General features: G+C 41.5%; 1 protein-coding gene and 1 long non-coding RNA gene across 2 annotated transcripts in view; one reads left to right on the top strand and one right to left on the bottom strand.

Moving 5' to 3' along the window:
* Positions 1-27783, top strand: part of MED13L (mediator complex subunit 13L) — a 169656-nt gene that overhangs the window by 80421 nt on the left and 61452 nt on the right. The window contains exon 5 of the mRNA XM_035098346.3: positions 26166-26311. Coding sequence (XP_034954237.3) covers positions 26166-26311 — 146 coding nt within the window. The remainder of the gene's footprint in view (positions 1-26165; positions 26312-27783) is intronic.
* On the bottom strand, positions 10811-22597 carry LOC148683113 (uncharacterized). The gene is made up of 3 exons (XR_015947529.1): positions 22460-22597; positions 15778-15957; positions 10811-11519 (listed from the first exon to the last, which is right to left on the bottom strand). It is a non-coding gene; the product is annotated as an uncharacterized LOC148683113 (long non-coding RNA).

The raw sequence follows: 27783 nt of genomic DNA, 5'->3' as shown, positions 1-27783 counted from the left end.
AGAAATTACAATCAGAAATGTGAAAACAATATTTTAATGGAGGAGGCGTAAATTGAAGCTCTGATTGCTTGTATTGGAACAAGAAGCTGCTGGCTGGATTTTTCAAAGTGTAGCAGGATGGAATGTTTGAAATTATTTACTTCATTGTTTGGCCCATATATGACATGCTGACTTTCTACAAACGATCCTCCCCCAAACATACTTTTTCTGTATGCAAGCCGTTGCATAAATGGCAGCACAGAATAATTATTTTTCTTTTTTTATCACTCACTCTGAACTGAGCATGGTACAATCTTGAGACAGTTTGGTCACAAGAATTCTCCAGCTATTTTAGAAGTCCAAAGCACTACATTTCCTCCTTATGCTGAATTTGGCATATTTTATCTCTTAGCTCCAGGTACTTGGAAGTATTTGGGATTGTTTCTACCCAAGTCTGAGGTGTCAAAAGATTTCTAGGGATCAGGTGCTGGGGCAGAGGTTTCCTGCTCCTTTACCTGACCTTGGCTCCTTCTCCTTTTGTCCCCGGGACTCTTTCCCAGAACACTGCATGGTGCTAGCTCTTTATCTTGTTCAAGTCGCTCCTCAAAATTCATTTCTTCTCCAAAGCCTTTAGTCTTCACTTCCATATTGAAATGAAACCTGAGTACATGTAACCATAATTGCACATATTCTTCCCCCCCGTTGACCTCTGTTTCCCTCTTCTCCATCTCCCCTATGACAGTTTCTAATTCTCAGGTAACTTGGTGGTTTGACTTAACCCCTAGAGATGCATTCCATTGTCTCTTGAGACAGATGCATGCCAGCAGTGCATCCCTTAGCATTTACAGCAGTTGTTGGAAACTGCTAGCAATGGTGGGAGTTGTAGTTCAGCAACATATAAAGGGCCAAAGGTTCCCCCCCAGCAGTCACAGTTACAGTCATTGCCTATTGATGCTGTTTCAACCAAAAACTATGCAATTAGTGGTAGCTTGCATAGAAGAGTAAGCAAATTGAGAGGTGGCAATGGTGTCTAGGGATGTGGGTGGTACTGTGGGTTAAACCACTGAACCTAGGGCTTGCCAATCAGAAGGTCGGCGGTTCGAATCCCCGTGACGGGGTGAGCTCCCGTTGCTCGGTCCCAGCTCCTGCCAACCTAGCAGTTCAAAAGCACGTCAAAGTACAAGTAGATAATACAGTGGGAAGGTAAACGGTGTTTCTGTGTGCTGCTCTGATTTGCTTTGTCATGCTGGCCACATGACCTGGAAGCGCTATGCCAGCTCCCTCGGCCAATAACGCGAGATGAGCGCCGCAACCCCAGAGTCGGTTACAACTGGACCTAATGGTCAGGGTTCCCTTTACCTTTACCTAATGGTGTCTAGGAGGCCAGGTTCACATTAGGGTAGTGGAAGGAGTATTTATAGCTTCTGACATACTATTGATTCTCTACTTCAGGATGTGTTCATGTGAATTAGCATTTGCAAATGTGATGGGAGGGATAGCTAAAAGAGTATGTATTCATATTATTAATAGTCAGCAGTATCAGTGAGTAGCAGATTCAGCAAGGTCTTCCAAATGGAACAATAAGATTCTACGTTTATTGCTATTCCAAAATTGTTACCTCCTACGTATATTTCCTAGTGCCATCAAAAAATGATATAGCAGCCGATTGGCCTGTACCTTTTGGTAAAGTTGTTCTCCAACCCCCAAATAAACATTTCAGGCAGAAATAAATAAATGCTAAATAACAGACAAATTCCCTTAACCGACCTTCCATACCAGCTATTCATAATTTCAGCTTGCCTCTCATTTGCTTCTGAGGAGCACATTCTCATCCTTTACCCCTAAAAGGAGAGACTGTGCAGAAAATATTTGGTGGAAGTTTCCCTCTTGATTATTCCTCATGTGATGTTTAAAAGGAAGGAAGGAGAATATGAAAGCAAACTCCCCCCCTCCCAATACATGCTTCAGAGAGAAAGGCAACGAAGGTATCTAAGAACAAATGTGTTTCCTCCCCTTCCTTCCCCACAAGGTTACATATCATCAGAATCTCTGGGTTTTTTAAAGGACCAAATCAGGTGTGACGTGGGAGATCAGTGAGTGAGATCCCCCAGGTTGTTTTTATATAATATCCGCTGCGCCCTTCCCCATTGGTTTGAGTTTGGGAACACAGTGCTGTTAAGTTTCCCTTACAGGGCAAATTGCAGTGAAGGTAGGTGGGGAAATTTTCACTTGGAAAATAGTGTGCAGGGCTTAAGAGTCACTGGGCAGAAGTGTGACACATCCTGTGATACTTCGAGACACAAAGAGAGGTGCAGTGCTGTGAAGTAAAGGTCTTTTGAATACTTCAGACATTTCTTCCTTTGCCATTAACAGGAGTGCATAGATCCACATTGCTTTATGGGCCTTTTGAAACATACTTGGGGGATGCAGGTGCTTATGAAATTTTCTTTCTTTTCTTTTCTTTTCTTTTCTTTTCTTTCTTTCTTTCTAAAATTATTATTTCATTTTGAATTTGACTCTTTCTGTGCCTGCCACACACCGAGAAGCAAAGTATCTGAGCCTCCTTATTTAGAGAGGGGGGAAAAGGCGGCGGGGGGGGGGGGATGCCAGCAGTTCAGAGACTGCCCATGAATTGCATACAGTTGCACTTCCCAGACATAAACGCACTGCTTCATTTCAAGTGTTGGTTCCTCAGGAGACACACACTCTACTCGAGACAAAAGGAGTCTTTGCTTTGTTCTTGTGTACCATAAATGCCACTGTAACTTAAACATTTGACTTTTTAATGTCAAGTTGAACATAAGACTCTCTTTCTCCCCCCCTCCCTTTTGAATATAGAACTGCTGTGATTGTTGCACTCTTCATTTTCAGCCAGCAATTATTCATAGTGTGACATTGAGACATTAGCTGTTGCCATGGTAACTGGCTCTAAGTAGCAAAGATACAGGCATGATGTCAGTAGAAGAGCATTGCCTCAAACCAACTATGTGTTCAGGTGTCCCCCCCCCTTTTAAATAATTTTTTAAAAAGCATTAAAAGACGGAACTACTTGCTTCCCTCTCCACCCCCCACCCCCTGCCTGGGCTGTGGAGAGTCTGTGTAATTCCTGAGGGCTTTCCATTGTGTTTGCTTTTTAAAAAAATGTTAATAAAATTAGGATTTCCATTATTTTGGCACCTTCTGTTCTAAATGGTTGTGAGCTAGTGTGATTTCAGGTGGAGAGTGGGGACTTGGACTGCTTGGGTTCAAGTCTTACCTCTGAGGGACTTGTGAGTTCCTTGCTCTCTCAGTGTGCCGCTGCTGTGAACAGAGAGATCCCACGTTAATTAGCGCTGCATTGTCATTCACTTCAAGGACACTGGCCTGTTTCATGCAATGGAATGTGTGTGTGGATTGCCCCAATACCGCTAGGGTGTTCTTGGTCATGTGAGAACTCTTTTGTGAGCAGTGGAACTCTCCTGAATCTGTTAATGCCTCTCATTCAGAAAATTATAGTGCAGAGTGACCAGACACAGTAAAAAAAAAAAAGATAAAGCAGCCTGTAAATTAGCAACTGCTGTATACAATGCAAATTTTCAGAAATGGTTAACGGGAACAGGGAGTTAAGCAGTTGATGGTTTAGTTCGGGTTTAGCTGTTCATATTTATTACATTAATACAATAACAGTTTATTAAACAGTTTTGTCACACCTGAATCAGCTACTTCAGTTCCAGTTCACATAGTAAAATGTAAATATTTATACCACAGTGCTGATTTGGCTCAGCTACACAGAAAAAGCCTGCAACAATTTAGCAAGTTGGAACACGAGGGAAAGAGAACTAGGGTGACAGCAAAAGGAAATGATATGTTGACTATAATGTAATGTTGAAAGATGATGAGAAAATATATAGGTAAAACTGGGGTGGGAGGTACCTAAGCTTTTCTTACCCAGAGATGCTGTTTGGTGAACCCTCCTGAGGACCACATGGCAGCAGTCTATGTGCGGGACTGATGTGGATGCCACACACTTTCTTACGCGCACTGCGCACATGCAGCCCCCCCCCCCCGCCAGATATGCAGACCACACAAACATCTATACATAAGTGTACACATAGCTGCGTTACTGTGGAGGATTTGCTGGGTGGTGGGCTCTGAAGTGGGCCATCTTACCTACAAAAGGACCAGAAATATCACGTGATGGCTTTAGACTCTCCCTCCCATGGGGTTCGCTTGCTGCGTGGTACATTGCCCAGTATCCCTGGCAGTCTTGGCTCTGGAGAAAGGGAGCCTCAAGCCCAGCCAGTTGCTGCTCCCGGGTGCCAATTCTGCCTAGTTCTGGCAAAGGGAGAACTGTGAGAATAGGTCCTCCCTATGCAGTCTCAGTTCCTCCTTCTGCTGCAATGTGGACCTTGCAGAGCACTTGGAAATTTCCATCTGTGGACTGGGTGATGATGCCGCCATTTGTATTATCCAAGTGATAGCGGAGGGGAGAAGGGAAACAGAGTCTGTCTCTCCCAAGCACTGTTGGCAATCTCCTCTCCGCTTGCTGACAACTTTTTCTACTGCCAGTTCTGGAAGGAAACTGACTGTATTACCCAAGCCCTGACAAACGTCTTGAGTGATCTGGAGGGTGCACATTTTAGAGGGAGGAGGAAAGTGAAAGCAGTGAAGATTACCTGCTGAGACCCCCTGAACACATTGGACTCTGGGTTAGATATATGTATGTGGTTTGCTGTGGCAGATGACATGATAGTCTTTATGGCAGACATTACTAACTCTGCTGAAGAATTTAAGAGCCTTGCAAGATTATGGAAGGGTGATGGGGGCTTAAAATGAATGTGACAAAAAAGGGAACCACTAATGAGCACATATAAGTTCATTATATTGTGTAGTTGTAGGTATGTGAATGTGTGGCTGAAAATGTGTGTTTTTGTTTTTGTTTTTACGGGATAGCATACAATTTCATTGTTATTACACAAAGACAATAAAGAAATTTAATCTAATCTAATGAGGAAATAGACAAGGAAAAGTTGGATACACATTTTTAAATGGTGCCCCCCAATACTTAGGGTTTAAAAATCAATGGGAATTTAAAGAGTTGATGCAAAGATAATGATGTAAATAACAAATCCAAGAGGATCTGGAATCTTATGGGGGGGAAATAACCACCTCATTATTAGAACTAATAAATAAAATTAAAGCAGTCTGCCAAGAATTGCATGTGTATTTCAAAACTTTTTGGCCCCATGCTGGAAGAATGACAAAAATTAACAAGATTCTATTTGGCGAAGGGAAAAAGCAAGAGTGATGGAGGCCTTTGTTCCCACTGTACTTATGAGATGGTCCAAGTGATGCCTTTTTCTTTCTTTAACATTTTTCAGCCTCTTAGAGCCGCTTAAATACCACCCCTGTGACTGTGCAGTAGAAAAATTGTTTTAAAATGCACACTGGAACCAAACTGAATGTCATAACATGCATGCTGTTCCTAGGGTAAGGAGAGAAATATGGTTACTCCCATGTAACTTTGACCTAGGTGGGTGATTTAAAAAGAAAAGTTTTCAGAGTGTGAATAATACTTCATGCAAATCAGTTTATAATATTAGTTCTTCAATGTAGTACAGAGTGCGAATGAGGGCAAAGACCTGCCCCCAAATCCTCAGCCAGCTGCTCTCATTAATCGTATGATCCAACTCTTTGTCCTATGTGTGATACTTCCTGAAATTTTATATTCAGTAGAACCCTATGAATTTTCATCCCAGCTTTCATATATATAATGGCAACATGCCTATGCAGCTGTTTGAAGCTTTATTGACTGGTCAGTCACTTGAATGATAGTTTTATTCTTTGTTGCTATAAGCTGCCTGGATATTGCAATATATAAATGGTGGTATATAAATGCTTCTGTAAATAACATTTTCTTATGGGGCTTAGTTTATAAATCAGTTAACCTGAACAATTCATTAATTTATATAAATATGCAGACAGAAAGAAAGTAGTTTTAAAGAAGAAAGCACACTTGGTATTATTATTATTATTATTATTATCCTTCCTCAACATATGTAGTCCAGAGACCCGCAACATTAGTGGAAGTTTGTTTCGCTGACAGGCTGATGCTAGTGTTTCAGAAAGGCTCAGCATAGAAGAATGGTGCTTGCCATTTTAATAAATAATGCTATTAAAAATGTTTCTCAATTTAAAAAACCAGTGGCCCAATTTATTGCGGACATACTTGGAGTAGATAAAAATGTCCTGTCCCCTTGCTTTTTAGGTTAAGGTTGGGTGCGGGGACGCTTTAACCATACAATGACAATAAGACTGTCTGAAACGACTCTGCAGTGTACAGAAGTCCAGTATTTTTTTCCTTTCTTCCATTCAAATGTTTATTTTCACAGTCTAAGGTTGTGGGTTGTTTTATTATTTGAATTTTCTGCAGCCCTAAACCAGCAGTTGACCTCTAGCCTGCCTGCTGCTTCCAGCTCTTAAAGAGAGGCTATAGGATCCTAGATAAAAACCTCACAATTATTAGGTGGAGCAGGAAGAAGTTATAATTTTACTCATTCTCACAGTAGACTAATTGAAATTAATGGATGTGACTAAACTAAGTCTATTAATTTGAGTGGGTATACGCTAACCTTGTATCTATTGTGTGTGTGTGTGTGTGTGTATTTTAATGCGGTGTGGTTAACAGAAACCTCCAAATAATTTAGTATGAAGATAAATTGTCTAGCTTCTCCACAATAATAATGATAATTACTGTGAAGCTTATGTGGCTTTTAAAGCAACAAATTCAACATGTATTTAAGATGCAGTCTATTTTTATCTTGATTACCAGAGCAGATCATACCCGACTTCACTGTATCAAGAATAATTTCCGCAAGGATAACACACAAAAATGAATTCAATTGTAAAGACCCTCACCTTTCAAACAAACAAACAAACAAACAAACAAACAAGCCCCACTTTGCATTAATTGTTCAGAGCTTCATAAACTTGGTGGGTTGCAGAGGCTGTTTGACCTAGCAGTTCAGCCCACCAGACACACTTTCTCCCTTCAAAGAAAATATTCAAACAAAAGAATGCACTCTGAGATTAATTTTTAAAAGCCCTGAACTGCTTTCTCCATTTCTTTCAGACCTTGAGAGCCTTTGATACTTTTGTGTATTATTTTATTTGTTAATAAGGCTGACTACCTTAGTTTGGTAGTTTTGGTAAGAGTTCTGGATGGTTCTAGGTTGGCAGGATTTCCTCCCTCTCTGCCACCCCAGTACTTACACGGAAGAAAGCAATATGCTTCTGAATCTGTATGTACTGTCCTCAAAATATCACAGGTTTGCTCACTCCCCTTATTAAAATGTTGCAGCATTGTTATCATTTGACAGACCTCTTTTGCAATGTGTGCGTACAAGCAAAATTGTATTTGGTGGTTCTCTGGACAAGCTGAGCTTCTTTCATTCGTAGACAGAACCCAGTACAGTGGTACCTCGGTTTATGAACACAATTGGTTCCGGAAGTCTGTTCATAAACTGAAGCGTTCATAAACTGAAGCATGGGTGTAATTGGTTCCGGAAGTCTGTTCATAAACTGAAGCGTTCATAAACTGAAGCAAACTTTCCCATTGAAAGTAATGGAAAATGAATTAATCCGTTCCAGATGGGTCCGTGGCGTTCATAAACCGAAAATTCATAAACCGAGGTGTTCATAAACCGAGGTTCCACTGTACATGGTTTCTGAGAGTACAGGAGGCAGCCAGTGCCTGGATGGGAGACTGCCAGGAGACCTGAATATATGCCGCTGGGAGTTCTATAATGGAAAAGTGTGGGGTATAAAGGTATCAAAATAATCAAATAAACTAAATAATGTAGGATTTTAAATTGGCGGTGTGTGTGGGGGGGGCTAGGTGATGGCTGTGAAGACTTTTCTCACGGGAGCATATCAGTTTCTATAACTGTTTGTAAACACCCCAAAGGTTTGTGTGAATTTTGCATTAGGATTGTAATCCTTGATATGTATTATAAAATTTGCATATACATATTCTGATCCAGGAGCTCCAACACATACCTAGGGATTCTGCATGTGCAAGAACTCCTCTATTTCCTTTATGCATAGGGCAGATTTGCAAATGTTGTGCCATGAATAGGGCAGTCTTTTGATTATGTTTATATTGCACTGTGTGGAGAAGTGTCTAAATGGTGCCATGAGACAGAGGTGGAATAACTTCCCTAGGGAAGTTGACATTCTTCCTCTGCTGGAGACGTTTCAGAAGACTGTAAACTGTTACGCAAAGAGGTGACCACTGCAAAACCTCTGATCTGTTCTATAAGCCTGCATTTATATGTCTTTGTGTGTTGCTTGGTATGGCTAGAAAACTGACCAGTGGTACATTTGCTAGCTAGTATTAGTAGTCTGAGGTAAGAGATCATGCAAATCTGTCAGTGTGGGAATTCTGGCTACACTGCAGTAATTAATACACTGCCAGCTGTTGGGAGTTTAATCGCCAACTTTATTTGGATGGCTGATGATTCCCACCAGCAAACAGGGGGACAGTTTGTAACAGCAGCTCGTGGCATAGTGTTGACCTCAAAACTTCAACAATTTTGTTTCTGCCTATGGCTGAAATTTCGCTGCACTGTTAATATTCACGGTGTTTTCTTTCCAATAAAATTGTTTGAACTGGCAGTGCTCCTGAGTCAGCAGCGCACTCCAATCTGTGCCAAGACACTGAATGTTCTGTCAACCCCCCCTCTTTGGGATTTACTTGAGGATTTTAGGCACCTACAGAACGGCAGGGTTCAGTCGTTGTTGCCTTTGGCATGTCTGACCGTAGATGATGATAAATGAGCAAAGAATGCAAATCTGCTTTCATGAAAAATGGGGTTTTGCTTAAATGGCACACCCTAAATCAGTCCAAATTTGAGTGATTTGGTAACAGTGGACTACTTTTGGCTTGTGAATTCTTCACGAGTAAATTTTCCTTGTAGTTTGTTCTTCCTGAAAATACTTCCTTTTGTGTTTGATGTTCAATTTATGTAGGAGTGCTGTTTTTTTATTCTCCTTCTATTGTGCCTAGGACATGATGTGTTTTCTAATAACAAATGAGAGAGTAAACCAGGCAGCGGGACTTCACCAAGAGAAGTTCCTGGGGATTGTTCTCACTGCTTCTATTATACATAATATTATCCTAGCACAATGAAGCTTTGAAACATTTTGGGTGTAGGCTTTAGCTTTTATGTCATTCTATTAATCAAGCTGTTTTCCCCTATCCTATGTCTCTGTGTGCATAAGTAATTGGATCTATTTTAGCTCAATTATCCAGAATCCTTAGGAGTGTTGATAGTTTTGTTTACTGGTTCTCAGGTGTGGGGAGGAATTAGAAGTTCTAGTTTTGAGGAATACACTATTTAATTCTTACTGGTTCTCTGGTTCTTATCTTTTGGAAGCCTGCTCTATAGAAAGCACATCCCCGTTACACTGTAAACCTAGAGTGCCTGAACTGGCTAATTATTGCCTTTCATGTGCTTCTTGCAGCATGGTAGGCACTTCTGTGTGATGCAATGTTATTCTTCAGGGTCCTGTGTATGAGTAATGTGAGTACATGCATAGGACCAATTGCATGTGGCTCTCACATGGAATTAATTGGGGTTCCAGTTCCATGGGAAGGACCCAACAGGATCCTGTTCCCCCGCTCCCCAGTTGTGCTACTAACATGTGAGTGCTACCGTACTAACAGAGAGTGAAATTGCAGTACTAACAGAGAGTGAAATTGCAGGAAATGAAAGTAGATCCTACCTGCTGGAGCATATTTAAATACCTTAATGGCAGCACCTCTCACTGCTGGAGACAAGAGTGTTGAATAGAAACTATTAACTATGATTGACCATGAATGTACCAACAAAACCTTTATAGGGAATTCTTAGGTTAATCATACCCATCCCCCCAAATATTTTTAAATTCCCTGCAAGGAGAAGATATGACCTCCCTTTCTTCCTTGTGAGGAAAAGGGGAAATGGACACAGTTGACATAATGGCATAACCTGGGAATTAGGGGAGGACTGCTTAGTGCATAAACAGGGCTGGTCTCCTAAACATTTGTTGCCACCTAGACATTTAAATATTTTTCATGCCTGGGTGCAGCAGCAGCAGCAGGAGCAGCAGCAGCAACATCATCATCATCATCAACAACAACAACTGGAATGTGCTTCATTTCAAAGCCCTAAAAAGAAATTAGGCTTTAAAAATGAATAAGGGGTGGAATAGCAAACCTGATGAATATTCTTAATGGGGGAAATTGGTGAGTTCAAGACACTGACATACAGGACCTCAGTGAAAGCTAGGAAGAGGTAGGATTAACCTGGAGATGTGTGTCTAGTGAAAAGCCTACATATGGTATTATTGGTTTAACTTTATGCTTTGTTTTTGATATATTGTATTGATTATATTTTAAATTGATGATTATTTATTGGCTATATAATTTTTGCTCTGCTTGCTTTGATGATGGCCAGTCAGAGTAAACTTGAAGATCTGTTAATTCTGAAGAGGCCTCAGGGATAGAAATCTAAGCAGTAAGGTTTGAATTTGTACTGTATGCTAAATGGTACTATTAGTGGAATATATTATAATATGCCTGTCATTGAATAAGTTTTCTTCTTAGCAAAATGCTTTGTTTAGTGCACCTTTTGTTTAAGTAAATGCATTGCATCTTAATTGACGAATAAAGCCAGCGCTCTGTAATTAAATTATCTTTACTTGTTTGTGTAACCTGGCAAGTGAATTGAAGTACTTGTTAGAAATAACTTCAAATTAAACAATAGATTGTCAGAAACAAAGGAATTGGACTACTCCAAGAACAATGTTTTTCATATTTTTTATAAAAAGATCAGTGTCTAAACTCTTTAGCTTGATGTTTCAGATATGATTGATAATCTTTTAAGACATAACTACATGCCTCCATTTTAAGCACACCATCTGAAATTCAGTGCCTGTTTCCCAGTTAATGCTTCTAGTTAGTGACAAATTCTAGATGAGAATGTGTATTTCAGCAAAGAATTCTGATAGCTTATTAAATACTTGGTAGTTACAGCCACTGTACTACCGTTGAAGACTATTGAACCTATAGACTGTGGTAATGAGCCAATGGAAAACTGAAGAGAATATGCACTGTCAAATCTGTTAAGGATATGGGATTCTTACAGTTATTGAGTCCAAGCTTTTCTCTCTTGGAAATCAGTACTTAATAGTGTAAAGGTGGAGTGGAGTTCAACATAGCATTAAGGTGGATGTTCCATCAGCACAAGGCTTTCTCCTTGTGCAAGCCCCCTGAATTTGTTCTGGGGTTCCCCCAAACCCCCTGGGGAGGACATGAGCAGAGGAGTAGAGGAGAAAAGGCCCCTTGTGCAAGAGTAAAAGCTGATAGGACTGTGAATATGAATAAAGCTTTGAAATTTGCAGGGAGAAAGGTTGTATTTTTATGCTTGGTGACTTGGCATATCACATAGCATATTCAAAGCTTTAAATGTTTCCTTTAAAAGAGGAAATCCCCTCCTGCTCCAGTTCCACGTTCAATCCTGTGCAAAAGAAACAGAGTGCATGAGCAATGAAGAGAAGCAACGGAATTTGAGAAGTTAATAATAAAAAATAGCAGACACATATTTGCAAAGAAAATAATAATAATAATAATAATAATAATAATAATAATAATAATAATTTATTATTTATACCCCACCCCCAGCCACTCTGGGTGGCTTTCAACAGAAAAATAAAACATAGTAATCTATTGAACATTAAAAGCTTCCCTAAACAGGGCTGCCTTCAGATGTCTTCTAAAAGTCTGGTAGTTGTTTTTCTCTTTGACATCTGATGGGAGGGCGTTCCACAGGGCGGGCACCACTACCGAGAAGGCCCTCTGCCTAGTTCCCTGCAACTTGGCTTCTCGCAACGAGGGAACCGCCAGAAGGCCCTCGGTGCTGGACCTCAGTGTCCGGACAAAACTATGGAGGTGGGCAAAACTATGGAGCTGCTTTTCAAATCGGACACAGAGCCTGGACAAGTTAAATATTATATAAAGAAACACATTCAAAACATAGAAGATAATATTCCAGTGGATGTCTGAGAAAACGTATGGAGGAGTACACATAGTTTTACCTTTGAATATGGCAATAAGAGGAATTGCTATAAGAGAGATGCCACGTCGCCTCTGCAGTAATGCATGAAATCAATATAAAAAATATCTACCCCTAATGTGGAGGTGTCAGAAGAAGAACGCAGACATTTTCCACAGGTAGGAGTGTGAGGTATCTCCCTCTACCAGAGAGGGAGAGAGAACTATTAATTAGGAAGGATTTTAGGATATGAGATTCCTCTGCATCTGATGATGTTCTTACTGAATTCTGTGAAACACTTGGTGAGGCAGAAGCATAAAGAGTTGACTTCTTAGAAGCTGACAGCAGCTGGGATTTTTAAAGTGATATACCTTTATTTTTGTTTATGCAACGCCATTTTAAGCCATGGTTTTGGATTCTGATCTGCCGGCCAAGCGCAAGCAACAGTTTATCATCTCAGTGCAGAACTTACACCTAACCATAGTTAAGTAAGTTTTAACTAAGTTTTGGTATGTGTGAAATGCTTTGAAAGTTTATGTAGCTGGTTTGTTACAACTGTAAAGCTAACCACAGTTTAGGTCTGGACAAAATGGCAAACTGAGATTAATTAAAGCTGAGATTAATGTGTCTGCTCTCCTTGCATCTATGCTGAAGGAGAAGAGGAGAAGCAGGGAGCACCTGAGCCCAAGGTTCAGGCATGTAATAATAAAGTATTACTCATTTTTACATCCAGAATAGGAACTATGGCCTGAGTTTATAGGCAAAAATCTAAACTGGACAGAGATGGATTGTCAGTGTATTTCAGCTGCTTTATATTTATTATTCCGATGAATTAATTGCTACTGTTCAGTTTTAGGATGGTGTAATGTGGTTTTAATTGAATGCCTTATGAGTGTGGTGATTATGTTAAGAATTTCTTTTCTAATAAAACTTTACGTAGGGGGTAAGGGCACAGAGAGTGGGGCACCTGTGCCTTGAAAGGCAGCGTACAAATTAATTGAATAAAATATGGCAAGGTTTATCATGTTTCTATAGAATGAAATCCAACGCAGGATGTTTCTGCCAGTTATTTCTACTGGAGTGGTTGGCAGACTTGTGATCCAATCCACTGTAGTGCTATGCCTTGCTCTGGCCTAGCTCTGGATATGTGCCATTCATACTACTTATTTAGAGGTGTGAGAAGGCTGGGAGTATTGCTTTGCAAGAGCGTCAACTGGATAAAAAGATAAACACAGTCTAAAGCACAGTTGTTAGATTGTAAGCCTGTGGTCAGGGTGTGTCCTTTTAAAACATTGTGCAGTGCTTAGCATCACTGGCTTCCTTAAAAGAAGCAACTATAAAAATAAAAAACTAGCATGCTGGAAGCAGCATGAGGAATACTGAGAAACTTTCCGTGATGAATGCTGAGCGACGTCTTGCTAAGGATCCTATAATGGAGATCTCCCTCATTAGAAATGAAGCATTAGTAGCCACAGTTAAGACAAAATTACATTTAATGTTTCCATTGAAACTACGGGACTTACATGTATGGAACTTTGATTGTGTCACATGTGTTGCTTACCACATTTACTATTGGTTGCTTCTGATCATTTTAATATTGATTTGGTGTGTGTTTATACTCTGGACAATTGTGAGAGCTGGTTTGAGCCTTTGACTGAATTAAATCCAGTTTTTAATCGTTTGAGTATTTTCTAGAGAATAAAATATAAAGATGTCATTAACAGTATCCTATATGTTTGGAATGAGCTGCCCTAACACAAAGCTTTGGCAACTGTTACCATTACACTGCGTAGAAAATGAGCTGTGGAAATAACTGCAAATTCCTAGAAGTCTGCATCATTTGAGATTTTTCTAGCCCTGTAAATAACCTTTACTGCCATTCTAAAGGGAAAGGCCTGCAGGGAATGGAGAAGTGATGCATTTTTACAAGTAATGTATTTGAATTCGATTCAACTGAATTGACAGTAGTGGCCTGTTACAGAAAAGAAATGTATCGCTACAATGCTAACCATTTTTCTGTCTGCTTCAGATGCTTTTTTAAAAATAAAATAAAAAAGGCTCTATTAATATGGAGAAACTATGGTTACCAGCTTCATATGGAGAGTGAAATCAAGCTACTCAAATATCACAGGGTAGAGAGAATAAAGAAGTAGGACATAAAGCTGAAACATGGGAGCAATGAGGAGCAGGCAGCTCTGCCCTGAAGAAAACCACTACTGTTAACATCGAGGTGAACCTTTCTTCTGTACTCAGATACTGAACAGAAACCTGTGAGTCCCTATTGTGTGACCGACCATGCCAGATAGTTCCTTAATTCATTCTGTGCCAGAAACATAGTTTTTGCAGCTTACAGTAAAATAGATACTAGCATTCAGTTACAGTGAGAGTCTGTTTTCAGACTCCATGACAAACCATAGGTTGCCATGGTGCCTTTTCAGCGGTGGCTCCCTCCTTATGGAATGTTGTCCTCACGTGCCTGCCACCATCACTGGCTACTTTTAGGCATTGGAAGAAAAATACTTCTTTTCAGCCATCCTTTTGGCCTTTAGCTTGGAGAGTTTTAGAAACTGTGGCCTCTGTTAGTGGGTGGGATTTGTTAGACTGCTTTTTATGTATATCAGTGTTTTCAGATTTTTTTTGTTTTGTTTTAGCTTTTTGTTTTGTTTTGCTTTGGTTTGAATTTTTGTATTACATTATATTATAAGTCTCTTTTGAGTTTATATTTCCTTTAAAACAGTGTCTTAACAAGTCCAATAAATAATAATATTAATGCTAACTGTAGTATAGAACTTGGTTTTAACTGATGGAGTTAGTATCCAGGCACTGCCTGTTTTCATTTTCTGTCTTCCCAACACTTCTATATCTTTCTTTCCTGTTCCTACTTCTTAACAGTATTTAGATACCAGTGTTCAAGCCAGTTCCCATCAATATAAAACAATCAAATCAGTAAAAGTACTGTGAGAAACAGACTGAAGTATGTTACAGTGTTTAAGTGCCATTTGAAGGCCCATGTCTGGCATCAAGAATCTATTGGGCATGGGTACCAGGTGAGTTTTCTTGGCTGTCCCTCTGGCCAGCATGTGAGGTTTCCACCCTGAGAAACTACAGCAACTTGGTTTACCACGTAGGGCAGTGGTTAGTGCCTCCCGACACCAAGTGAGGTTAAACAGCCCAGTTGCGTCATCACTGATAATTAAGCATTTAGGGAGCATGCTTGTAAGCATTTGGAAGAACTGATCTTGGCCGCTATGAAACGGTTTGCATTATAGTGGGAACACGGATCCCTGTTTGAGCTGGCAAGCTCTAGTGTGGAGCTTGAAGCCTTTTCTTTGCATTGCCTTGGTGTCTGATGACAGCCCACTTTGGAACCCAAACTGCTAGCTGATCCCTTTCTCCTTTGCTCGTGAATGGAGATAGCAAGAGAGTTGGAGATAAAATCAGTGAGAAGAGACTATCAAGAGTCAAGCAAATTAGTTCTAGCATGCTAGTCCTGGCAAGAATGCATACAAAGTGTCAAGATAATGGGTTCATAACATTATCTAAATGCTTCCTGTGTTATCTAAACACTTTTCTGCATTGTGAATTTGTTATCTCAACACTCTGGATGCTAGTGAAGAAACAGGCTAATTTATATTCATAGGGAGGATGTTGGTGTTTGAATCTTATGGCTTCTGAAAGTTCTTGTACAGTTGCAGAATTTATTTGTAGAGTTGCAATTGATTACCTGGTCTGTTGGTTTTCAGCTGGTGGGTTAGCATGTACAAATGGGTGCTGCCTTGATAGAAGATGGATTTAATCACTGGTACTACCACACTACTGGAGGGAGGGTGTGGGGCATTGTCACTTAAGATTTTTAGGAGGAACTGTAGCTCTGTAGCAGACTGCATGGTTCAATCCCTGGCACCTTAGGAAAGAAAAGAAAAGAAAAGAAAAGAAAAGGATCCAAGTGATTGGATAAATTTTTGCCAGAGACTCTAGAGTGCTGCTGCTCTGGGCCGCCAGAGTACTTCGACATGGAACCAGTGGGCTGCACACTGCCTTGTTGTCGGGGTGAGCGGGGGGGGGGGAAGAGTGAGGAGCAAAACCAAAACTTGATGTATCCCCCTCCCCTCACACTGCCTTCCCAGAGTTGCCTCAGCAAGGTGCTGGGCTTTGGAAAGGAGGCGTGAGAGCTCTAGGAACCTGTCAGAGCCCTCACACCTCCTTACCAAAGCCAGGCTGTGCAAGGACTGGGCAGGGTGTCAAATGTTGCTTAGGGCTGCCCAAAAAGGCCTTGAAGGCCAAACACTGGACCACCCTGGGGTAGGTGGACTGCTGCCTAGTGTAAGGCAACTTTCCTGCAATGCTTATAAGAAAGATGGGTATATATGGTCAACCATTTATAAGTAAGTCCTAAATTGCAGTTGAAGACGGGTCTTCTTTGCAAAGGGGCTTCTGATGTGATTTTAAATCCTGCAGAATATTCTATATTCTGGAGCATGTAATTCATGCATCTGAAGGAGATGTTGTTTTTTATCTACTCATTCCCATTTCTTTTAAATAGTCTAAATATTGGGGCGGGGGAACTGAATATGAGTAATCTGCAAGGTACAGGGTTATCCTCAAGAAGAACTTTCTTTAATGGTGTGCTCGGACTTCTGTGTATAGTGACCCTGTTTGCACCTCTTATTTACAAAGGCGAGCTTTCAGGGGCTATGAGCCATCTTAGTTTACCTTCTGGAGTTTTTCCTCCTAAAAGAAGAAATCATCACAGTTAAATCATGTGCATGAAATTGTCTTGCCAGTTTTCCTTGCTTGTTTTCCAGCCTTGTAAGCTCTAGTCTGGAAAAGCGCCTGCCAGTATAAATGAGTCTTTTTAAGGTGCCAGGGGACTCTTTGTGTTGTTTCACCTGTGTAATTGTTTTGGTAAGAACATCTTCATAACATCTGAAGGATAATGTAGAGAAAGCACTGGAATGCTCTTCTATAAATACACAAATTTGAATACAAGAGTAGAACATGATTGGAGACATCAGATAGCACAATCTGTTTTCCTTAAGCTGAGATAAAAATAGCTTTTGAAAAGGAGTGTTAATATCGGAAAGAAAGGGCTATTCTGATTTGAATACAGTGGTACCTCTACTTATGAATTTAATGCGTTCTGAACGGACAGTTGTAAGTCGAACAAATTTGTAAGTCGAATCCCATAGGAATGCATTGGGAGAAAAAATTCGTAAGTAGAAGCAACCCTATCTAAAAATTCGTAAGTAGAAAAAATCCTATCTAAACCACATCCAAGATGGCGGACGGAGCTCTGTTCGTAAGTAGAAACATTCATAAGTAGAGTTACCACTGTATATATGTTCTTTGGCAGAGGTCTCCTCATGCTAGAAATCCTAAAAATGGGAAACATCAAAGTATATTGTCAGGGGATTGTTGCGGCTACTCTCGAGTAAAGACGCTCCAGTCTGCTCTGTCTTTAAGAGCTTTATTGTGCATACTATTTGCAGTGCAGAGACATCAGAAAACATGACTGCCTAGTCTGATTCAGAACCCGGCAATGGCGCTTGTCTGTTTTTGTGCCAGCATAATAGTCTGGGGACCCCAAAACGCCGCCCCCTTGCCCTACGTCTGGGTGCGTGACCCAACATGGGCGCCAGAAGGGGCTGCGTTCCTTCCCCCGTCCTTCGGCTGGAGCGTTGCAGAGGCTCTGACACCTTGCTGCGCTGTCCTTCCTCCTCTGGCCAGCTGGGTCGGTGCAGGGGCTCTGATGCGTCTTGGAGCCCCCTCTCCATTCCACTCCATTCCTCATTCCCTCCTCCTGACCCGCTGCTTGCGCTGTCACTGGGTGAAGTGCTGGTCAGAATGACTGAGGGAGGGTCCCCTGACATCTATTTTAAAGTCTTCTTAAACTCTGGAGATTGAGAACCGGTGCAGCAGTCAGAACGCCCCCCCCCCCCGGCCTCCTGCCAGCTATATTATTTATTAAAAGTAGCGCAAGGTTCTAGATGGTACAGTACAGCAAGGTGCGTATCTGGTGAAATGGATTGGCAGAAGCTTTCCAAATGAAGACATTATCCAGGGTCCTCATAGGGAGATGTTTTTCCAAGCTGTGCTGCCTGAGAAACTTCAGGTGAAGCTTGGGGTCCCTTCCAACTCTACAATTCCATGATTCTATGTTGTGGAATAATGCCATTCCATAAGAATTTCAGAATTGTTACTGCTGTGCTTATGACTGAGGAATAATTCAAAATTGCTTATTCGTCATGGAGCCATCATTAGGTACAGACAGAGTAATGGGTCAAGTCTGCTTTAAAAAATAAAAATAAAATCTTAAATTGTGATGTTGTCGCTTTTGAGTTTCTCCTTCCAGCCCTGTGACTTTATCTTTTTTGAGGGTGAGCGAGTGATGTTGCACTTTGAGAGGAATAATGTCTTACAGTTTGATATGGCTGCACAGGACTATACATAATGACACAACATTTCATTTTATTTAAAAAGACTGAACACTGGTACGTTGATAAAGTATGTCACTGAAGAATGTAATCAAAAAGATATGGAGCAGGGTGGGATCCCTTGATCTGCATGGTTTTAAGTCTAAACTTGGAATAGGGAGTCTGGCCCAGTTTGGATGCTCGGAGCTCAGTTCAGTTTTTGCCTGCCCATGCAGCCAAACAAGAAAGTCTTTATTAAACCATATTTTTCTGGTTTGTCTGAACTATAGTTACCAGGTGTGTGTGGGTGTGTGTGTATGTTTGTGGAGAACAGCATGTTAAGCATGTTTAATATCCTGGTCTCTTCAGTAGTTCATAACTATAGTTTCCCAGGTTGGGCAAAATAGGAAACTATGGTTAATTCGAAGCTTCATGGTTTGATAGCTTGATGAGCAAAGGAGCTGCATGTGCAGGGAAATGGCGTATGTGTATCTCAGTTTATTAAGTCCAGATATGATCATCTGCTTCAGCCAGTGTGTCCTCATCTTTATTTCCATGCTAAGTACTGCAAGGGAGCCCTCTGGAGGAAGGCCAGGGGAGCTGCCACTGTAACATATGATTGGCTCATCAAATAAATTCTAGTTGAGGCAATGTGTGTTGAAACCAACCCCAGCTTGACCAAAGTAACGTGCAGTTGCTCAGACATGCTGCAGCTATTCACAAGCAGGTTACTACTGGAGGTGCATACACCTTGAAGTGGAACATACACCTTTCCGCTTCCTTGTCTTTCATTCATGCATTTCTAAGCAACACTGAATGTGCTTCTGAATGAATCCTACAGGATATTTTACATAGTTTACCTTTTCATGGTGTGAATTCAGCCCTGAGGCTGGCTTTTACCATGATGCCCATGCAAAATAACTTTCTCTGCATGTATCTGTTTAAAACACTTATCCCACCTAAAAGACCCACAAAGTGGCTTACAGCAACCATTAAAACACAACTTTGCATAAATACAAAGCAGAAGCATAACACCACTGCAACAGAGCTAGATAAAACCTATCAGAGTAGCAGGTGTAAAATTCTGAGCAAAATTCCTGGTGAAGATATGTTGTTGTTGGTGATATGATGATTTTCACAATTCACCTGAAGGTCAGCAAAATGGAGCCAGATGGGTCTCTCTAGGGAAGGATTTTCAAAAACATAGTGCTCTCTGCGTATTCTCTGTTCTTGCCCCATCTCTCTTTGGTATATTCTTCTCCCTGTAGCTCTCTAATGCTTTCAGTATGACTGAAGACTGTATACTTCCACTCAAGGACTAAAGGGGTTCTGTTCAACCTGGCATGTCTCTGTGCCAAGACAAAAGTGTGGTAGGTTGTTATCTGTGAGATGTTGCTTGCAGATGACGCAGCCTTGACAGCATACTCCAAAGAAGCTTTACAAAAAGACACATTAACTGTTTTGCTCCACGCATCAGCATTGATTGACCACATGCTTGAGGTGGTAGACAATTTTATGTACTTGGGCTCCACCATAACTAGCAACCTTTCCATTGACACTGAGCTAGATAAGCGTATAGGCAAGGCAGCTATCACCAATACAAAGATGAAGCTCTACATGCTAAGATTGTATGTTGAGGCTGCTGCTTTATGGAAGTGAGTTGTGGGCAACTTACACCTGCCAGGAGTGACACCTCAGTGTCTTTCATACAGTGGTACTGTACCTTGGTTCTCAAATGCCTTAGTACTCAAACAACTTGGAACCCAAACACTGGAAACCCGGAAGTAAGTGTTCCGGTTTGCAAAATTTTTTCAGAAGTTGAAGGTGCTCCGTTTTGAGTGTTACGCTTCTGATTTGAGTGTTACACTTCTGTTTTGAGTGACCCACTTCCGTTTTGAGTGTTACGCTGAGGTCTGTCTGTTTTTGCTATTTATTTTGCGCTTTTGTTTTTGTGGCTCCTTTTGTTTTGTTTTTGTGACTGCTTGGAACCCAGTTCAGCTACTGATTGATTGATTGATTGTGTGACTGCAGTAGATTGTTTATTGCTTTCATTTTATGGATCAATGGTCTCGTTAGATAGTAAAACTCATGTTAAATTGCTGTTTTAGGGGTTGTTTTTAAAAGTCTGAAACGGTTTAATCCATTTTGCATTACTTTCTATGGAAAAGCACACCTTGGTTTTGGAACACTTTGGTTTTGGAACAGACTTCCGGAACGGATTAAGTTTGAGAAGCAAGGTACCACTGTACATGCTGTGTCAGGAAGATTTTGGGCATCACATGGCCGGATAGAGTCTCAAACAGAAATGTGCTCATCCAAGCCCACACACATTTCCAGTATGTTTACAGTTCTGTCTCAGTGACCTATGCTGGCTTGGTCATGTACACAGAATGGAAGATAGCAGGATCCCAAGGGTGTTCTTTATGGAGAGCTAGCTTCAAGCACCAGGCCTGTTGGCAGACCAGCTCTGTGTTATAAAGTTATCTGCAAACGTGGCATGAAAGTGGGAAACATTAACCCTACCATGTGGGAATCCCTGCAACCTTCCAACAGTTTGAGTTCACCTCTGTTGGCTTTCAGTTTTAGGGTGGGTTTAGATGAATAACATCCAAACAGAAAGTGGATGTGTGTAGTCACTCCCACTTCTATTGTTTTGCTTCTTCTGATAAGGGAACTCACACATCTTAAGCCTCTGTATTTTCTTGTGAGAAAAACTTGGCCTCATCCTCATTCTGTGCACTATGCATGCTCGCACACCTCTGTCCCGTCCCTCCTTCTCAAACCCCCCCCCCCAACTGCCGCCCCAATGCCTTAACTTTCTCTTGTAGGGGTGTTGCTCCAGCCTTGTGATAATTTTTTCTGCCCTGTTCTGAACTTTTTCTAGCTCTACGAAATCTTTCTTTGAGGCGAGGCAACTAGAGCTGTACACAGTATTTATTTATTTTTTACAGCTGCTGCATCACCCACCATTTCACACTCCATTAGAGTATATCTGAAGTAAGGTGTTTTTTTTTAACGTCGGTCTGCATCACTTCCACTTGCTTGCATTGAATTGCATTTGCCATTTTCCTGCCCACTCACCGAGTTTGGAGAAATCCCTTTGGAGCTCTTCACACACACACCCCTCGGTGTTCTAATCATTGCAAACCTGGCTACCTCACTTCCCACCCTAACTCTAGAAAATTTATGAACAAGTTAAAAGCAGAAATGCAGTCTGATTCTTTTATAAATAATGGTTGTCCACAAAATAGCACTGGGTACTATCTGTCTTTTTATTTATCTCTGTTGGAGTAATGATAGTATGATGCCTTTAGAGTTCTGTAATCAGAGTAGAGGAGGGCAGGTTGGCAATCACTCTGGGCTCCAATGGATTTGACAGTATTTCTTTATCTCACAAGCTTAAGAACGGTTGACATAAACAATGAACAAAGCAAACAATTCACAAGATCAAAATCAAACCACTGCTGGTTATTTGACAGCATTAGATTTCTTGAATCAGGAAATTAATGTCAGTTAATAGTTCCTAGATGAATAGCAGTTTCTGTCAAAACTCTTTGTCTGTCCATGCCCCCCCCCGGCATTCTCATCTTTGTCCTTCCTTCCTTCCTTCCTTCCTTCCTTCCTTCCTTCCTTCCTTCCTTCCTTCCTTCCTTCCTTCCTTCCTTCCTTCCTTCCTTCCTTCCTTCCTTCCTTTTCTTTCTCTTCTCCCTCAGGTCTCTTTTCAGATTCTTCTCCACTCTGCTGCTTTCGTCAGCCTTTCTTTCTCCACTCCTTCCCTCTTTGACATCCCTGTCTCATTTCTCCCTGTCCCCTATCTCTCCCCTTTTGTGCAGCTTGCATACCGAGGTTCTAGAGAAGAGGCAAAGCAAAAATGTAACACACTCTTTATATATGTTGCATTGTACCTACACACATGCAGCTCAGCTGCCATGGAAAGGCTCTAATCAGCTACTTCACGTGGCAGGCAGCAGCAGCCCCTCCTCACAAACTGACCTGCTGGGGACCCGGCAGAGGGTCCCATCATTCCTCGAAGTAGATCTCCTTTTGTAGAATAGCTGCAGCCTTGTAGCTTGCTCTCTGAAGAACATCCCTTCAGATTTGCTTGAGAGAAAGAGAACATCAGCCTTTCACAGAGGCAGAGTTCAGGCTTCCTTCACAACAAAGTGAACAGGCCTGCAACTAAGGGCTTCAGTGCCTCCCCCTACAGTTCCGTACCGTTTCCTGCCAATGGATTTGCACCAGAGGTAAACAAGCCTTCAGGCTCCTGTTTGATATACCAGGCATGTGAGTACCAGGCTACAAATAATTCAGTGTCACTGAACTTCCAGCTCGATGGGGCTTTGTTTGTATTATTGTAAACTCCATTCATTGGAATAATACAATATAAAAACACCAGGGATAGTAAAGCTCAGTAGAACTTAATTATTGTTTGGCTGCAATATCTGAACTGGGTCATATGGAAAGTAGGCATCACTAACTAAACTTTACCATTGACCAGTCATAACTCATAAATACACTATGCTTGCAGTTCTGAGACATTAAACCATTCAACATTCTTTTGGGTAGGTTAAAAAATATTAGTCAAAAAGCCTTTTTGAGCAAATCTTTCCTCCTTTAGTGATAGGATAATGTGTGGAAGCTTTAGTTTTAGAATAAGGGTCGGCTGGTTAAACGGCTGCAGTGATTTGAAGAGTGGTCCACTAAATTATGCCAGTTGTTTGTTTTCTTTCATTCAAGCGTACTTGTGGGTTGGCTTGGGCAGTGCTTTCCTCTTAGAGCTGGGCTCTGTGCCAAAGGAAGCAACAAGGATCAAAGGCACGGTCATGAGTGATTCAACAGAAATCAGCTGATCCCAACTCTCTTTCACTTTGGGAAACTTTGCCCGGAAGCAACTTTTCTTTACAACTGAGCAATTAAAAGATGATGCTGTTAAGGTGCTACACCCAATATGCCAGCAAGTTTGGAAAACTCAGCAATGGCCAGAGGATTGGAGAAGATCAGTCTACATCCCAATTCCAAAGAAGGGTAGTGCCAAAGAATGCTCCAACTACCGCACAATTGCGCTCATTTCACACGCTAGCAAGGTTATGCTTAAAATTCTACAAGGCAGGCTTAGGCAGTATGTGGACCGAGAACTCCCAGAAGTGCAAGCTGGATTTCGAAGGGGCAGAGGAACCAGAGACCAAATAGCAAACATGCGCTGGATTATGGAGAAAGCTAGAGAGTTCCAGAAAAACGTCTACTTCTGCTTTATTGACTATGCAAAAGCCTTTGACTGTGTCGACCACAGCAAACTATGGCAAGTTCTTAAAGAAATGGGAGTGCCTGATCACCTCATCTGTCTCCTGAGAAATCTCTATGTGGGACAAGAAGCTACAGTTAGAACTGGATATGGAACAACTGAGTGGTTCAAAATTGGGAAAGGATTACGACAAGGTTGTATATTGTCTCCCTGCTTATTTAACTTATATGCAGAATTCATCATGCGAAAGGCTGGACTAGATGAATCCCAAGCCGGAATTAAGATTGCCGGAAGAAATATCAACAACCTCAGATATGCAGATGACACAACCTTGATGGCAGAAAGCGAGGAGGAATTAAAGAACCTTTTAATGAGGGTGAAAGAGGAGAGCGAAAAATATGGTCTGAAGCTCAACATCAAAAAAACCAAGATCATGGCCACTGGTCCCATCACCTCCTGGCAAATAGAAGGGGAAGAAATGGAGGCAGTGAGAGATTTTACCTTCTTGGGCTCCTTGATCACTGCAGATGGTGACAGCAGTCACGAAATTAAAAGACGCCTGCTTCTTGGGAGAAAAGCAATGACAAACCTAGACAGCATCTTAAAAAGCAGAGACATCACCTTGCCTACAAAGGTCCGTATAGTTAAAGCTATGGTTTTCCCAGTAGTGATGTATGGAAGTGAGAGCTGGACCATAAAGAAGGCTGATCGCCGAAGAATTGATGCTTTTGAATTATGGTGCTGGAGGAGACTCTTGAGAGCCCCATGGACTGCTAGAAGATCAAACCTATCCATTCTTAAGGAAATCAGCCCTGAGTGCTCCCTGGAAGGACAGATCGTGAAGCTGAGGCTCCAATACTTTGGCCACCTCATGAGAAGAGAAGAATCCTTGGAAAAGACCCTGATGTTGGGAAAGATGGAGGGCACTAGGAGAAGGGGACGACAGAGGACAAGATGGTTGGACAGTGTTCTCGAAGCTACGAACATGAGTTTGACCAAACTGCGGGAGGCAGTGCAAGACAGGAGTGCCTGGCGTGCTATGGTCCATGGGGTCACGAAGAGTCGGACACGACTAAACGACTAAACAACAACAACAACAATGCCACACTTCCCCTTTAGCTAAGAGTGCAGGGAATCCACCCTTCTGCGATTCTCAGAGGCAGAGTTGTGAGGCAGTGCCATCTCCTCTCCGCCTCCATATAAAGCCAATTACGTTGCCTTCTGGGAAACGCTGGGGTGCCCTAGTGTTTCCCTCACACTTCCCTCATTCACTTGGCAGCCATTGTGTGGAAGACCCAGGCATATTGTCTTCTCTTTGGACGCTAAGCAGATTCAATGGGAGCTAGAATAAAGTAGAAGAGGGCTAGCTAGTGTTACTGAATTATGAATAACATCTAAAACATCTAAATTACCCAGTATGGCAAAGGTATCTTTGAATTTTCTAGTGACTATTGGGATTGTTCAGCAGTTGTTGGCTGAACAATAAAAAATGATCAGAGCTGCATCTTCTAGGTACCTGGCTCTGGGTGCTTGATAATCCAACAGGCATCTTGCCCTTCCAGCCAATATTTGAAGCATACAAAATCTGGTGCCTCAGCATATGTTATCAACATTGTCCCTGTGGTACCAGAGCAGCCCTGTTTCCATTCAACAACTAAGTTGAAGAGATTTATTCTGAAAACTACTATTGTTGCTGGAAGTTGATGAAATGCATGCTTCATAGCCAGGGTTGAGCTGACGAGAGAGAGAGAGAGAGAGAGAGAGAGAGAGAGAGAGAGAGAGAGAGAGAGATCAGAAGAATCTTTATTTGCATTAGCCACTAGCTAGCCATAGCAATAAAATAAAATGTACTGAAGACAGAGGTAAAAACTTACCTATACAAAATACATTTTGGAGGTTTACATCAATAATCAAATAATAGATCTTACTCTAATTGCTCCCGCTAAAAACCTTGCAGTTTTTGCTGTCACCTGTTCATCTTGATCTGCTAGAAGAAAGGAAGTTAGAAGTTAACTCTTTAAAAATGCACTTATTCTAATGGGGCAAGGTATGTGCTCCTTGTTTTGCGACATGCCTTTTTTTGTAAAGGGATTTGATTTTGGTTAAGGCAGTGAAACCTTGCTCATGTTCTTTATTGTGATTTGTTGTGAGGCATGAACTTTAGTTTGCTACAACTCCATCTCTCGTGTGAAGTCTTGTGAAGACTGAATGTATGATGTCTTGATCAGCATACAGGCTCCTTTTCGCTACATGCTTTTCTGGTTTCTCAGGAGGGAAGGGCTTGATGTTTCTGCCTCTTACGTTGGAGATGAAAGTGCGTTCACACCCATGCAAGCACCATGTGTTGTAGTTTCTGTTCCAGCAAGATCCATAGAGTCTCTGTTGCCATTCTCTGAAGCATTGATCACAGGATTAAACGACCTTTTGTCATGTTTCCCTCTTATCTCTTCTTTTCAGTGAGCATTTGTCCTGCGCCTTCACATTCTTCCTTCATGGGGAGTGCAATGTGTGTACAAGTGTGGAGATCGTCCAGCACCAACCAATATATCTGATCAGCGAGGAACATCTCCACATGGCTCAGTCCTCCCCTATGCCATTCCAAGGTAGGTGTCTTATGTGTGTGTCTTCTTGTCATCTGGAGTAACTTTTTTCAGATAAGTTTTACTAAATTTTCAAAATAATAATAATAAATCACATAGACATTCCAATACTTGTTTTATTGACTTCCCATTCTATTTTCCATGGTGTTTTTTTTCCTCTCCCCCTTGCTGCACCCCATCTCCCCTCTCTTATATCATTGGATGTGGGTGGTGCTGTGGTTTAAACCAATGAGCCTCTTGAGCTTGCTGATCAGAAGGTCGGTGGTTCGAATCCCCGCAATGGGGTGAGCTCCCATTGCTCTGTCCCAGCTTCTGCCAACCTTTCAGTTCAAAAGCACGCCAGTGCAAGTAGATAAATAGGTACCGCTGCGGCAGGAAGGTAAACGGCGTTTTCATGTGCTCTGGTTTCTGTCACCATGCTCCATTGCACCAGAAGCAGAAGTCATGCTGGCCACGTGACCTGGAAAGCTGTCTGTGTACAAACGCCAGCTCCCTCGGCCTGAAAGCGAGATGAGCACCACAACCCCATAGTCGCCTTTGACTGGACTCAACTGTCCAGGGGTCCTTAACCTTTTACCTTTTACCTTATAACATAACAATAATGCAATAATCTCTAATTCCTTCTGTTGCTTGTAATCCTGCTCACACAAATTCATCATTTCTTTAAATAGTCTGAAAATGGCTTCTATACTTCCATAAAACAATCATTGTTAAGTTCACTTATTTTAACTGTTAGATTTGCTGATTCAGCATAATCCATCATTTGAGTAAAACATTATCCTGGCTTAATGTAAATGCATGGGCTCCCCGAGGGGAGAATGCAACCATTTTGCTCCCCCCCCCTTTACTCTGCTGCTGTGGCACACTAAGCATAGCATATCTTCCAAACCCTGGCTCACTGTTTAGCTCTGCTTCACAAATCATGGGTTGTATGCCGTTGTACAAACCTTGGTTTCAGCTTGTGGTTAATCTGGAGAGAGTTAAACCCTGAGCCCATGTTTAGGTGACATGGTGTATGTAGCAGAATGACAGGAGGAACAAAGCAGCCACAAAACCTCCTGGAGCTTGAATGCTTACATGTAAATGCTAAACCATGGGTTGGCATACCGTGATGGGCAAACCAGGCTAATTGATTGAATGAAAAGAATAGTGCACTGGTTTTTGAGCACATGACCTGTATTTAAACCCTTCCTAGAACTTTAGCTTGGTGAGGGACAGTGCTAAAGCTCAGTAGCTGCTGTAAGAAACTCGTCCTTTTAAGCCTCAGCTCTGATGGGCCCCTGTGTGTGAATATTGATATTAACGGAAGGTCCCCCTTCTCCATTTTAATAGATGTCTTGAGTACCTTCTGTGCTATTCACTGTTGGATGACTCCACCTTCAACTTGTTCCTTTCCTTTCCCACCTTCAAATATCTGCTTTAATTGGACTTAATGTGAGCTTTTAATTTGCCACATGGTGGACTTTCGTAAATTG

The sequence above is a fragment of the Zootoca vivipara genome, chromosome 16 (genome assembly GCF_965207765.1).
Source record: "Zootoca vivipara chromosome 16, rZooViv2.hap1.1, whole genome shotgun sequence".
Taxonomy (NCBI): domain Eukaryota; kingdom Metazoa; phylum Chordata; class Lepidosauria; order Squamata; family Lacertidae; genus Zootoca; species Zootoca vivipara.
This window is presented reverse-complemented; position numbering and strand designations above follow the sequence as displayed.